The sequence below is a fragment of the Monoraphidium neglectum genome, assembly GCF_000611645.1.
Source record: "Monoraphidium neglectum strain SAG 48.87 unplaced genomic scaffold scaffold00351, whole genome shotgun sequence".
Lineage (NCBI taxonomy): Eukaryota > Viridiplantae > Chlorophyta > Chlorophyceae > Sphaeropleales > Selenastraceae > Monoraphidium > Monoraphidium neglectum.
In genome coordinates this window covers 2,913-15,862 of record NW_014013277.1, presented here as the reverse complement: position 1 = coordinate 15,862, position 12,950 = coordinate 2,913, and the positions used below count along the sequence as shown (strand labels likewise).

General features: G+C 64.8%; 2 protein-coding genes across 2 annotated transcripts in view; one reads left to right on the top strand and one right to left on the bottom strand.

Annotated features, from left to right (window-relative positions):
* Window positions 1–3,382: 3,382 nt before the first annotated feature.
* On the bottom strand, window positions 3,383–7,146 carry MNEG_2941 (hypothetical protein; the record flags this gene model as incomplete). The annotated part of the gene is made up of 8 exons (XM_014048580.1): window positions 3,383–3,910; window positions 4,243–4,467; window positions 4,652–4,703; window positions 4,869–5,008; window positions 5,289–5,357; window positions 5,677–6,159; window positions 6,368–6,686; window positions 6,896–7,146. 8 exons carry the CDS (start codon window positions 7,144–7,146, stop codon window positions 3,383–3,385), a joined length of 2,067 nt encoding a protein of 688 aa, XP_013904034.1.
* A 4,157-nt stretch (window positions 7,147–11,303) lies between these two features.
* The window catches only part of MNEG_2940 (hypothetical protein), a gene marked incomplete at both ends in the record, with an annotated part of 4,538 nt that continues 2,891 nt past the window's right edge, over window positions 11,304–12,950 (top strand). The window contains 2 exons of the mRNA XM_014048579.1: window positions 11,304–12,041; window positions 12,270–12,747. Of these exons, the coding sequence (XP_013904033.1) occupies window positions 11,304–12,041; window positions 12,270–12,747 (1,216 nt within the window). The remainder of the gene's footprint in view (window positions 12,042–12,269; window positions 12,748–12,950) is intronic.

The following is a 12,950-nucleotide window of genomic DNA, read 5'->3' as shown; positions in this document are numbered from 1 at the left end:
GACGGCTGCCCCTGCGATGTCGGCAGCATGAGCGGGGCCGCCGCGGCCGCTGCTGCCTGCTCCGCTGGCGCGGATGCTGTGCCTGCTGCGTACACGCCTGCACCTGCCGCACGCCACGCGGATGGGTCGGGTTGAGGGGGGGGGGGTGGCAGGTGCTGGGCAGCAGGCTCTCCCTAGTGTGGTCAGTTACCATTTATACCGGGCAAATGAACGCCCGCATCGCCGTACGGTGGCATTGCTGTCAACTATTAGTATTCAGGTGCCGCAATACCATTGAAGGCACGCACGCGCACCTGCAGTGGAAGACCGCGGCGCCGGCGCAAGGGCGGGCGGCATGACCTGCACCTGCGCCAGCGCTCCTCCCACTGCGCAAGCGCATGACGTGAACATGCAGCAGGGCCAAAAAGGCAGGCGCAAGGTGAGGTGAGAATCCCTGTTCGATCGCGCATTGATGACTGCAGGCACAAAGATCAGGCCGCACTCAAGTGGCTGACCAGCTGCTGTGTGTCTGCTGCGGGTTCAGGTGACAGCGCGGCGGTGCTCCCCACGCAGCGTGTGTGGGCCAACATACCTGCTACCAGAAGCCCTACAAAGAGGAGAGGCCGCATTTAGTTCGTAACACGCGAGGTGGCCGCTCGTGTCACCGGCTGCCCCACGACAGGATCCTTGTGCAGGAGCGCCTTCAGATGAGAGGCAGCGTTTCGTTGTATCCCAAGCGGTGCCGACTGCACGCCGCAGCAGTGGTCCTGCTTATTCACCAAATCACGCTTGCGTGCTTTGAGACGTCGCACGGCTCTGCTTGAACAAAATAGTTTGAACAAACGCAACTTGATTTTGCTGCAGTGCTCACGGGTTACGGCGCGGCATTCCACTGGTTGGAAAAACGCGGTCCTATTATGATGCTGTAGAAGCGATCAGGGCGGATGAGTGCCAACGTCCATGTGCCCCATTCTGATATAAATAAAGAAATGCGTGCACACGGCAGGGCCGCCAAGGATGTCTCTGCCGGTTGAAAGTACATCAACCATACGTAACCTGACCAACATCCTTGCAACCTACCTGATACAAACGACGAAGAATAATTTAGAAGGCACACATCTCTTTGAGCGAGGTATATGGACACCATGGCTTGGGCTAGGTCCCGCGGTTGTGGGCAGCGTGCTCCGGGAGGCCTACCGGTTCGTGATTCACATCCACATCCATGTGAGCGCACGGGAAGTAGTGCGCTCCAGGAACATCTGCCGCCTGAGCCCCGACATGAGTTGAATGACGCAACGACATGGCACCCATTGATCAACTGGCATCAGCTGAGCCGCAACTGGCGGCATTCTGTTGAGGTGCAACCTGCAGATGTCGCCAAGAGTGAGCGCATGCCGCACGAGAACAAGCAGCATCCACGCATGCAGGCCCCGCCAGCATTCCTATGGCCCGCGTTGCGCTCAGCATCCAAACTTGGTCGCTTTTGATATGGCAGGCAGGGCAAGCAGGGCGACGCGACCGTGCACATGGCCACGCATGTAGCCTGAATTGGCATTTGAACACAGGAACCCGATGCACCTGCCAAGGTAGCCCGTTCTGGGAGTGCGCGGCGTGCACTCGGCTCATGCGCCTGAAAATCCTGTGTGCCTTGATGCAAGGGTGCCGTCAGCAAGGTTACATACATGAAATTGACAAACAGATGCAGTGGCCAGGGCGTAACCAAGGAATATTCAGAAGCGGCTGTTCCAGACAAAGCCCGTGACGGAGGACCACCAGCAAAGTCCTGTGAGGGCTCCCAGTGAAGTTTCACTTGTCTCTGGGGTACTGCAGGGCCAAGAAGTTGTTATCGCGGAACAAAATGACAGGGGCCTCTATGTGTTGGTGCCACATGCCTCACCAGGTGGGCGCAACAAAGGGCCGCACAAAGCAGCAGGCAGGGAGGTGGGTCGCAGCGAGGGGTGGGTCGCAGCGAGAAAGCATGTCAGTGCGCGTGGGGATTCACAAAAGCAAGGCGCCGTCGGCCGCTTCCACGCGGGGCTGGGGGGGGGGGGCTAGTTGCGGAGCGTCGCAACGCAGGCGAGCAGGCAGTGAATTGGTGGGGTTGCACGCACCAGCGGCGCTAGCTGCGATGGTTGGCAGCCACGTTGGCCGCAATCAATAACCGGCAAGTGGAACGTGGGGGCTGTGGGGCCAAAGTGAGCAAGTCCTGGACCTCGGCAACACGCGCTGGCGTCGGGAGAGCGCAGCCATCTGCCGTGCACGCATGTGGCCGTGCCGGGACCTGTGTGCATTAAGCTCTGTCAAACTGCACTGGGGCGCGCCTGCGCCCGGAGGTGGGAGTTTTCGATGTAGGGCACTCCTTGCAAGGAGATGGCGCACACAAAGCGTTCCAATGGGTATGGCAAGCGCTGGACCCGGGCGCGAAAGGGCGCTGCGGTGGTGTGGGTGACGGTACCCAGAGCTTGCAAGTGCACGGGTGCAGGCGTGCGTGCCCGATGATCGCATGCATAGGTGTGCGTGTTTTGAACCGTGTGGACTGCTGTTGACATTGCGTGACGAGCAGTACTCCGGCTGCCCAGACTGAGCGCGGGAATGCATGCGTTGTGGGGTAAGGCCAGCCGCATTGGCGCCGTACCGTATGCCCTCGCCTCTGGGAGCCCGCCTGCCTCTTAAGGGCAGGCCAAGTGCAGCGGCGGGCGCGAGTCTGCGCGAGTGAGAGAGATGACTCGATGCGCCCGGCAGGAAGGGTCGGCCATTGTGGGGGCGTGGGGGCGCAACGTGTGCCGGCGTGCGAGCGGGTAACAGGGCCAAAATAAGCCGCACAGTGCCGAGTGGAAGCGCTTCAGTTGCCTGTCATGACATGCATGGCCAAATCTTCTGTTGAGAACAAAAGTCGGGGGCCCAATCGGATTTGTCCAGTCAACCAGAAAGGCAATAATGCAATGCCGCCTCCTTCAAGTTTATGGTCCCAGGCAACCGTTTGGAACAGGCGTCGCACCTTGTTGGTACGGCGTCTGCCATTTGTGGACAGACCCTCAAAACCTGTGCACGAGCTAATGCTGCTGTTGCTGCCCACAGCAATTTCAACACCGCTCAGGTGTGCGGTGCTAGTGCAATTGAGGTTCGGAAGTTTGAGGGGCGCATGTGGTCCCAACGCATGATCAAATCAGCATGATAAAGGTGCTGCCAAGCACGCGTTGCCGACGCCGGCGGCCGCGACAGACAGCCGCTGATAAGGCCGGCACAGGAATGTGTCCAGCAAAGCGGTGGGGTGCCCCAAGCAATGGGGTGATTGAGTGAATGCTGCGGCACGCCGCCCAGTGCCTACACAACAAACGCATCGCCTGCCGGCAGTAGCTTTCAACCCGCAGGTGGCCGGATCACTGACGACTACGTAGGCAGATCACGCATTCCAGCGAACCTTGGCCTCGGATGTCAGCCGGATCGTCGAGGCGCCGCCTTTCGGGAACCTGATGGAGAACACTCGTGGCTCGTCCCCGACCGCCTGCCGCGCGTTGATCACGGCCCGCTCGCCGCCGCTCAGCGACACGCCTCGCCGCACAGTCAGCGGCGCCTGGCAGGTGGGGCCTCCTCCTGCTGCTCCTGCGGCACCTGCACCTGCGCCCGCGCCCGCACCCGGCGCCGCCGCACTTCTAAGCGTCACTGCGCGCACCGTGCCGCCGCCGCCGCCGCCGCCGTTCGCCCCGCGGGCGATGCGGAGCGTGTACGTAATCTGACAGGCGTCTCGCGCCTCCAGGGCCGAGTAGATCGATTCGATGTCGTCCAAGGAAAGCGACTTGACTGGCCAGGTGACGTACTGTCCGAGGAGGTCCAGGACCGCCTCAGTCCAGGCCATTACGAGGCTCCGGCCTTGGAACGCAGCGTTGCGGATGGGGCTGGGGCCGTTGAGGGGTGTCACCCGGAGGTTGGCCTGCGTGGCACGAGTTTGCACCGCGTTTGGGTTGGACCAAGTTGTGGGTTCAGGGGATAACAGGCTTGACGTTTGATTGTTTTAATATGTTTCAAGTCAATCAGCTGCAAGCGGTAAGGAGAAATCTGCAATGTGTGGCCAAGCGGCGAGCGCGGCCCGGCCAGCTGTGCCCCTCGAGGCTGGCTGCCGCGTCGCAGCACCTGCATCCCCTTCACCACCGCTGAGCTGGCTCCACAGCACGCCACACCCAAAACGAAAGCCTCGCGGCCTGCTTTCCCCACGACACACACAACCATTTCAGTCGAACACTTCAGCAACCCCAACAAACCCACCTGATGGAACATGAAGCCGTCCATCCTCAAAGGCAGCAGCCCCTGCAGCACCACCCGCCTCGCGTCCGCCGCCACCACGTCGGCCAGCGTCTTGGCCGCGCCACCGGCCGGCGGCGGGTAAAGCCGGTTGTGGGCGCCGGCGAGCTCGTCGGCCGTGGAGGTGTCGTAGTAAAGGGCCGTGCTCCAGCGCGGCAGGATGGCGACGCCCTCGTAGCCGTTTTGATCCTGGGGTAGATATGCATTTTTAAATTGCTCTGTGTTGGCCTTTGCAGCTGTGCTGTGCGGAAACGCGGCCACGGCACGCTAGGCGCAAGCATGGTGTAGGGGGTGGACGGCAGGGTGAAGTGGGGCTAGTTCTTGGTGGCTACACGGCGTGACGCAGACGCTCTGAGGCGTGCGCCGTGCGCACCTTTGTGGTGCGGTGGATGCGGTAAGCGCTGTCGGGATTGAGCATGTGCTGCCTGCGAAGGGGGGGGGCGCGGCGGCAAAGTTCAAGAATTGGTTGGGACGTTTGGAAAGGGACGTTCAGGTTGCGTGCGGCGGTTGGGGCGGCCTTGTGTGGCGAGCCTTTTTCGAGAATGGGATTGCACCTGGTGCTGACCTCAGCATATCCCGTCATCACTCACCAGGTGTTGTCGCCGATGACGGCGCGCACGCCATTGTCAGCCATGGCCCTCAGGCAGTCGCCGTTGGTCAGCCCCGAGACTTGGGGCGGCACGACAACCTTGGACGTGAACACGGGCCTTGAAGAGATGCCAAGGAAGCCCTGTGGTTTGTTGGAGCAGAGCGTTCGCGGCAACGCTGGGCTGTGTCGCAGCCGCTGAGAGGGCAGAGAGGGCGGGGACGCCCGCCGAGCGACTGCAGCACAATACGGAGGGGCCTGAACCGGAGCTGTGGTGCCACTCGCTTACAGCCCTGGCACTTATTACACCTGTCTGCCCCCTCCGTCCTCCTTGCGTACTCACACATTGGGGCATCGTCTCACCCGGATCAAGTCACCAAAGCACCCCATCCCACCCTGCAAGTAATAGTGTGGGGGCCCGCACCTTGCCAGCCATGACTTTGTTCCATTTGATCTGGGTGGCAACACCCTCATACGTGGTGTTGTCCAGCACCTGAGGAGATTGAACAGGTTGAGGGGCCAGCACGAGCAATTCTTGCAACACATCCCCAATTCTTGGTGTCCAGATGTTGTGTGTGTCACTTTGCACCACCAGCTAACTCAACCACCACTGCTGACCCTTTGCAGAGCAAGCGCTTGACCATGCGCAGTGCTCTGCCGCCGCAGCTAACGCGTCACTCAGAGCCACCCATGCCCACACCAACGCGCCCACGAACGCCTGGCGTGCCGCTCACTTGACGCTCTACACCCCCGTGCGCTCCCCTGTTTCACCTCACAACCACCTGTGCATTTCCCTGCGCCGGCACACCCACCTGGTGAGAGAACATGTGGCTGGTCCAGTAGAATGCGTCCTTCGCGGCGTCACTGGTTGAGACGAGCTTGTAGACATCGTACCCAGCCAAAAACTGCGCTGCGTCCCACTGTGCGTGCGGCCCCACAGTCGTGCCCGTCCCGAAGCCGCCCAGCGGCTTGTGCCAGTCCTTCGTGCAGTTGCGGCAGAACGGCGGCGCGCCGGCGGGGCAGGCCGCGTAGGTTTTGCCGAAGCAGGCGCAGCCGAGGGACTTGTAGAGCGGCGTGTCGTGGCAGGGGGTCGAGTCCTTTGCCCCCAGCGGGCTGTACACCTTTTCCAAGACGCCGTTGCCGTTGAACACCATGTCGAGCTTCACATTGGACCCTTTTGGCAGTCGGGAGTTGAGGTCGGCCTGCCAGGCCATGTGGGCGGTGACGTCAGCGGACGTCATCCGGTACCGCTCCGTCTTTTCGTAGAGGCGGGTGGGCAGGAACACGTCGTCGATCTGAAACAAGGAAAGAAACCATGGCAGCTTGTAAGGTGCCAGATTTTTGGTGGAAGGGAGAGATGCCAACGGGCTTGGCCTCTGATTCTGCCTCCCGATCGTGCGGTCCCCACGCCCCATCTGAGTATTGCCCGCAGCAACCAGTCTCAAGAAGCCGATGCATCCAGTGGCGCCCTTGCGCGACCCATCCACCCGCCCGCACACCCACCTGCAGCGACAGCAGCGACCGCCGCTGGCCCGGGATTATATCCTGCAGCAGCCAGGAGGCCGCGATGTGGCCCAGCGCAAAGCAGGGCAGGAACGCCTCCGAGCAGTCCAGCGCGAACGACATGACCTGGCGCCCGTCCGCGTACTTCAAAAGCGCTCCAGCCACCGTCGGCTGCGCATAGACGGCGCCGAGGCTCGTGTTCGGCAAGAGGCGCAGGAAGGGGACGGGCGCGGAGGCGAGGCGCTGGCAGATCGCGGCGGAGCCGTCCCTGGGGTACACGCAGGTCGAGTCCTGCACCCGCCCCTCCAGGCCGGGGCACCTGCACGTGTACATGAGGGGAAGCAGGGGCGTTTTGTTGGGGTGAATGCCAGCACCGGGTCGGTGAAAAAAATCGGCACTCGCCCTGCTGACGGGGCGCTTTGTCGCAGACGGCACGCGCCGGTCGGCGCCGCGCTGACCACCCACCCCTACAGCAGGACCAAGGGGCGTCAGGCCAAGCCCCTGCGGGCGGGCGGGCAGCACACACACCTGTAGATGCCCTCGGTCGTGAGCGGGGCCTTTGGATTGACCCCCGACAGGCCGAGCGGCACGCCGCCCTCCACCAGCTGCATGCCCTGCAGACCCGTGCTGCACTCCGCGATCGCCACCGGCGTGTGCGCGAGCTCGCTGCCCCAGACCCCCCACTTGAGCACTCGCGCGCCGGTCGCCGCGACGTAGGACCGCAGCTGCGCCGCCTGCGGCGGGGGCAGCGTCCCGATGTGCTCGAGGTCTGGGTACATCACGACCGCGCTGAACCGCCCGACCCGCCCCTTGGTCTGCCATAGGAGGGCGTCCAGATCAGCAGGCGGCGGCTGGGGCGCGTCGGGGCCAGTCAGGACGACAGTGAACGGGATGTCATAGCCTGGGGGTGGGTGGGTGGGTTTGCGAACGTGATGAGCAAAAAGAAGAGGGGTGGAAGGTATGAGGGCAGGGGCACGGCGGGGAAGCGCTCGCCGGGGCGCCGGCGCTGGGCAGGGGGACGGGCATCGTGGGCTGATTGCTGCACCCTGCTTGGTTGGCGCTGGGCAGCCGGTGGCGGGGGCAGGCGCCTCCGCAGGGAGCTGCAGGCAGGAAAGCTTCCTGGGAAGCAGCTGCTGAAGGGCGACGCCATGGTGTGTGCTCGCATACATTCTTGAAATGCGCAGAGGAGCGCACGCTCGCGGCAGCAGCAAGGCTAGCCAGGCCTTTGCAAACAGGAGGGTGTCGGCTGCTGTTGCGCCTTTGGCCCCGGCCACGGCTGCGGCTGCGGCTGTGACTGTGGGTGCGGCTGCGGTTGCGGCTGCGATTATGGCGCAGGCGGAGCGAGAGCCTGCAACCGCGGCGAGGGTGGAGGGTGGAGGGCTGTTCACCTCCAAGGATGCTTTTCATGAACCCCAGCGACCAGCCGTTGACGTCCTTGTTGGTGAGCATGAGCACATGGTGGCGCAGCTCTAAGACGTTGGCCTGCCCGGCCGCGGCCGCCGCGCCGCCGGCGAGCAGGAGCGGGGCGAGCAGGGCCGCCACCAGCAGCGGCCGTGGCGCGGCGGGGCGCGCTCGTGGCTTTGGCGGCGGCATGAGGCTGAAGCCCACGGCCCGCGAAAAGGTGGCCGCTGGGGGTGTGTCGAGCTGGGGCTGCTGCCTGGGAGCCTAGGGCGCAGCACTTGCTGAGAAGGGCGCCGTGACCCCTAGACGCTTGTCACCCGAGGAAGGCCTGCAGCATCACTTGCTGGTTGCGTCGCATCACGTAGCAGGGTCCGCTGCTGGCTGGGTACGGCTTGCGGTCGGTGGTGCTACCGCTATGTGATGCTGGTTACTATGAGCCTGAAACACGCTGTTCTACCAGAAACAACCTTAGCTCCGGGCCAGACAGTGGCAGGCGCTGTGAGACTCCGGTCTCTTCATTAGGTGTCAATGCGGGCGTGCGCCGCAGTAGTAAGTTATGATTACTCTATCTTTCGAATCAACATGCGCGTTGCCCGTGAAATGCCCTGTTGGGATCGACCCCAACTTGGACTTCCACCTGCTCTTCGCGGTGTTCTGCACTGCGCACCGCTGGAACATCTCCGATGCAGGGCCAGTGATGTCCTGAACACTCTCCAGTGCGTCGTGCCTTCTGCATGAACAGCATCAGAGTTGTGCTGTAATTATCACAATGGGGGCGCACCGCGGCAAGAGGTTCAGCGTTGTGTGTGTCCACATCGGCTGGTCAGTTTTGTTCATTGTTGTGTGTGCTGCATGCGTGCGGTGTCATGCGCAATGGACCGGGTGGACTGGCAATCATGGGTCTCTTATGACAAAAACTGTGAGAAATCACTCGAAGCGTGCTACAGCCGCAAGGAAATGTTTCCAGGACAGCAGCTAGCCAGGCTGGGGGGTGAGTTTCCCAGGCTGCTAGGACCAGGCCCTACATGTGGACACCTAGCCCGGAGTCACTGCCAGTGGTGCAGTTGCCCGGTCGTCACCTGAGAGTACCCAGCACCTGCAGATTTTACGCTGAGAAGGGTGGTTTACTGGCTCTGTTGTCATGGTGCCTGGCGACGCAATTGGCACGCTGCGCCGTCACATTTGATCTAAGCTGCACTTCTGGCGGCGCCTCCCGGCTAGGTGTCCATATGTAGGGCCTGGTCCTAGCAGCCTGGGAGACCCACGCCTCAGCCTGGCTAGTGCTGTCCCGGGACAGGAATGGCGGCAAGCAGCTAGGTTTGCGGGCTTGCGCCGAAGTGATCCACAGCGCCAGCACCTCAGGCCCGATGCAACGGCATTGATGGTTTTTGTCCATTCCAGGAGGCTTGCAGTTGCATCACGGAGGTGGTGTATGTACATCATCCCCCAGATAGCCCTGGGACAAGGCCAGCAGCTAGGCGAGCCTGCTGCTTGCAACGTGCAGCATCGGCGTCTACCAACACAACGCCCAAATGTCATCAGTGCTGATTCTTCCGCGCCTCCCAACCTGAATGTGGGAGAGCGCTGGAGGTTGTGCGGTCGCACCGCCGTCTACTGGGGCTAACATGCGACCTGCAAGCGCACTTTGTGCACCACAGCAGCAGGCCGTGCTGTGTTACACACGTGTGTGGCATAATCCTTTACAAGAACTCCTGAGCAGATGCCGCAAATCCCCCCCCCCCACCCCGGCGGCGCACTGCATTGACCCACCCTCATGATCACCACCCTCACAGTTGTGTGCGGCTGTGATGACATATCTCTCAACATGCATGTGTCCTGTATCAGAGTCGCAAACCCGCTGCAGATACAGCTCAGAAGGCACCTGAGCGACCTCAAGACCGCAGCAAAACTATCCATCCACTCAGCCAACTTGGCGCTCACCTGGTGCCGCCGAGCTTTCGCTGACACCATCGCAGACCAATGAGGCTGTCAGCTTGCCGCGTGTCAAACATTATGCCGCCTCTGGCATCACTTAAATAGTGCACGCTTTGTTGCGTCCCACCTGATCTGTGCAGGCAAGTTGCTCGCGAGCCGCTTGCCACTTTCGTTGCGCGGTTGTCATCAGGAATACTCAAATACATTCACTGCACCGCTCCTGGCGCCCCTCGCTCTGGCCGCGTGCACAGCCGTCGCTGTCGCCAGCATGCGGCCGCCGCACCTTCAACGTGGGCGGGCCGCGCCTGCGGCGGCCACCGCCCTCCCGGCACGGAGGCTGGCGCTCACCCGGATCGTCCGTGAGCGCATAGGTAGTCGGCTACTGGTGAGTGTGGCGCCGCTTGCATCTGAGGCGGCGCGGGCGAGCGGCGCCTAGTTTCAAATGCACTGCGCCATGCCGTGCACGCCCGCATGCAGCCGAACAGCCAGGCGCGGCAGGGCGGCAGACGGTCGAGCACATCGCCGCTCATTGCGCACTCGCTGCCATCCGCTTGAACAGGCCCCGCCGCTGCGTGCAGCCAGCACCGCCCAAGGCGGTCCCAGCGCCAACGGTGTCCACGGGCAGCAGCCCCAGCCGCAGCAGCAGCTGCCGCAGCCGCAGCAGCCGCAGCAGCCGGTCTCCGACCTTGCGCTGATCCAGCAGCAAATGGCGCAGATGAACGCGGTGCTGGCCGCGACGCTACAGCAGAACGCACTGCTGCAACAGCAGCTGGCGGTGCTGACCGAACGCGTCGCCGCGGCGGTGCCCGCGCCGTCGCAGGCACCGTCGCCGGTGCCGTCGCCGGCACCATCGCCGGCGCCGGCGCTGGCGCCACTTCAAGCGCCGGCGCCAGTCCCAGCACTAGCGCCCGCGCCAGCACCCCAGGTCGAAGCGGAGCGCGCAACGCCTTCAGCGACTGCGGTGCACGCAGATGCACCTGCGGCGCCGGCGGATGGTGCAAACCGCAACGGCTCCACTGTGAATGATGCGATTCTGGCCCAGCCAGCCGCGGTCAAGCCTGCAGCACCTCGCTTCCAGCCAGCCGCCGTGCCCTCGGCAAAGGCCACCACCAAACGGCCTGGTAAAGCGGCGCCAAAGGGAGCAGCGGCGGCGCCCCAGGCGGCAGCGGCCGCAGCGGTTGGGGGGCCGGCAGTCGGGGCGGGTGTGGGCGCAGCCGCCGCGACGAGTGGCAGCGGCGGCAGCGGGGGCATAGAGGGCCAGTTGCAGCAGCTGCTGCAGGATGAGCTGGCGCACCGGCAGCAGCAGCAGCAGCAGCAGCAGCAGCAGCAGCAGCAGCACCAGCCTCTCCATGAGCCTGTGGAGCAAAGGCGAGAGCAGCAGCAGGGGGACCAGCAGCAGCAAACTCCCGCTGCTGCTGCTGACGCAGGCGCCGCCAGCGCGACCCGCCCCCAGCGCACGACACGTCCGCCGCGAAGCGAAAAGCCTCGCGGCGGGGCGCAGGCAGCCGCCGCAGGGGCAGGACAGGGCTCAGTTGGGCGCCAAGCTGAAGCCAGCTATGGAACTGCTTCCGCCAGCTCAGCGAAGGCGGTGTCCTGGAACATGGCCGCGGATGTGGAGAGGCTCGCGCGTTTGAACGCTGAGCTGCAACAGCTGCTGACGCGCCCGGCGGGGACGGTGAGCCAGGAGAAGATCGCGGCCGCGGCGGCGCAGCTGCGGGAGATTAGGCAGCGGCTGGCACAGCAGGACACACAGCACGAGGGGGAGCAGCAGAAGCAGCAGGAGCCACAGCAGCAGGAGCCACAAGCTACTGCTGCGACGGAGCAGCCGCAGCTGCAGGGGCCGCAAGCCACTGCTGCGACTGAGCAGCAGCAGCAGCAGGAGCCAGAAGCTACTGCTGCGACGGAGTCGCAGGCGCCGGCCGCTCAGCACTCCGGCGAACGGCCGCAGGCTGCCGCGCAGCAGGCCGCTACAGACAAGGTGGTGCCGGAGCGGCCCAGGCCGCGCGAGGCGGCAGCGACCCGCGCGCCGCGCGGCGAGGACGCCACACTGAAGCGCATCGCGGCGTGCAGCAGCCTGAGGCCGCTGCGCCAGCTGTACGAGCAGGAGCAGGCCAGGGGCCGCCTGCGGCCCCGCCACGTGGCTGCTCTGGTCGCGCGCCTGCCCTTCACCCAGGATGGCGCCGCCGCCGCGGCTGCGGCGGGCGTGGGCGCGGCGGCGGGCGCGGAGGAGCTGCGGGCGCGGCATGGGGCCGTATTCGATTTTGGGGAGGAGCTACTGCCCGTGCTGCAGCTGCAGCTGGGGGCGCTCTCAGCGGACGACCTGGCCGACTGCGCGGCGGTGGGCGCGACCGCGACTGCGACCGCAGCGCGCTGCAGGGGCCGCATGTGCTCGCATGGAGGGCGGCGGAGTCCCATTCATGGGGCGCATGCGGCTGCAGCGTTGCATGCGGCTCTTACATGGCTGCCCGCCACTGTTGACGCGGCTCCCGCATGCTGTGATGCCGTCCTCCACTCACGTGCATGGCATCCGAAAACCGCTCCACCTTCCCGCGCGCCCTGGATGCAGGCTGCTGCAGACCTGCGGCTAGAGGCGCGCACCTCCTGGGTGGCCGCGCTCGTGTCTGCCTCGCTGCCACGCCTGCGCTATCTGGACGCCCGCCGCCTGGCGGCGCTCGGCGCGGCGCTGCCGCGCTTGGACCCGTCGTCCTTTGGCTCCGCTGAGGGCGGCAGGCGGCGCGGGGGCGCCGCGGGCGCGTGGCTGCGCGCGTGGGAGGCGCGGGGCTGCGAGCTCCTGCAGGGGCGTGCGGCGGTGCCGAGCGCTGCGGCAGCGGCGGATCCCGTCGTGGGCGGCGGCGTCGGCGGCGACGCCCCTGAGGTCTCGGCTGGGCCGGCGGCGGCGGCGGTGGCGCCCGCTGATCTGGCATCAATCGCGTCGGCCGCGGCGGCGCTGGGTCTGGCGCCAGGAGAAGCCTGGATGTCGGCCGTGCTGACTGCGGCGGAGGCGGCCGTCGCAGCAGGCAGCGCCGCGGCCGACGCCAGTCAGGGTCGGGACGGCGGCGCCCCGGCGGCGCCCGCGGCGGCGCCCGCTCCCGCGCTGGGCGCGGAAGCCGCCGCGCAGCTGCTGATTGCCCTCCCGCGGCTCGCGGCACGGCTGGAGCCGGGGCCGGCCGCAGCTGATGAGGCGGTCAAAAACGAGGGGCCGGCCCAAGCGGGGGACGAGGCCGCCCCCACAGACGCACCCAAGGAC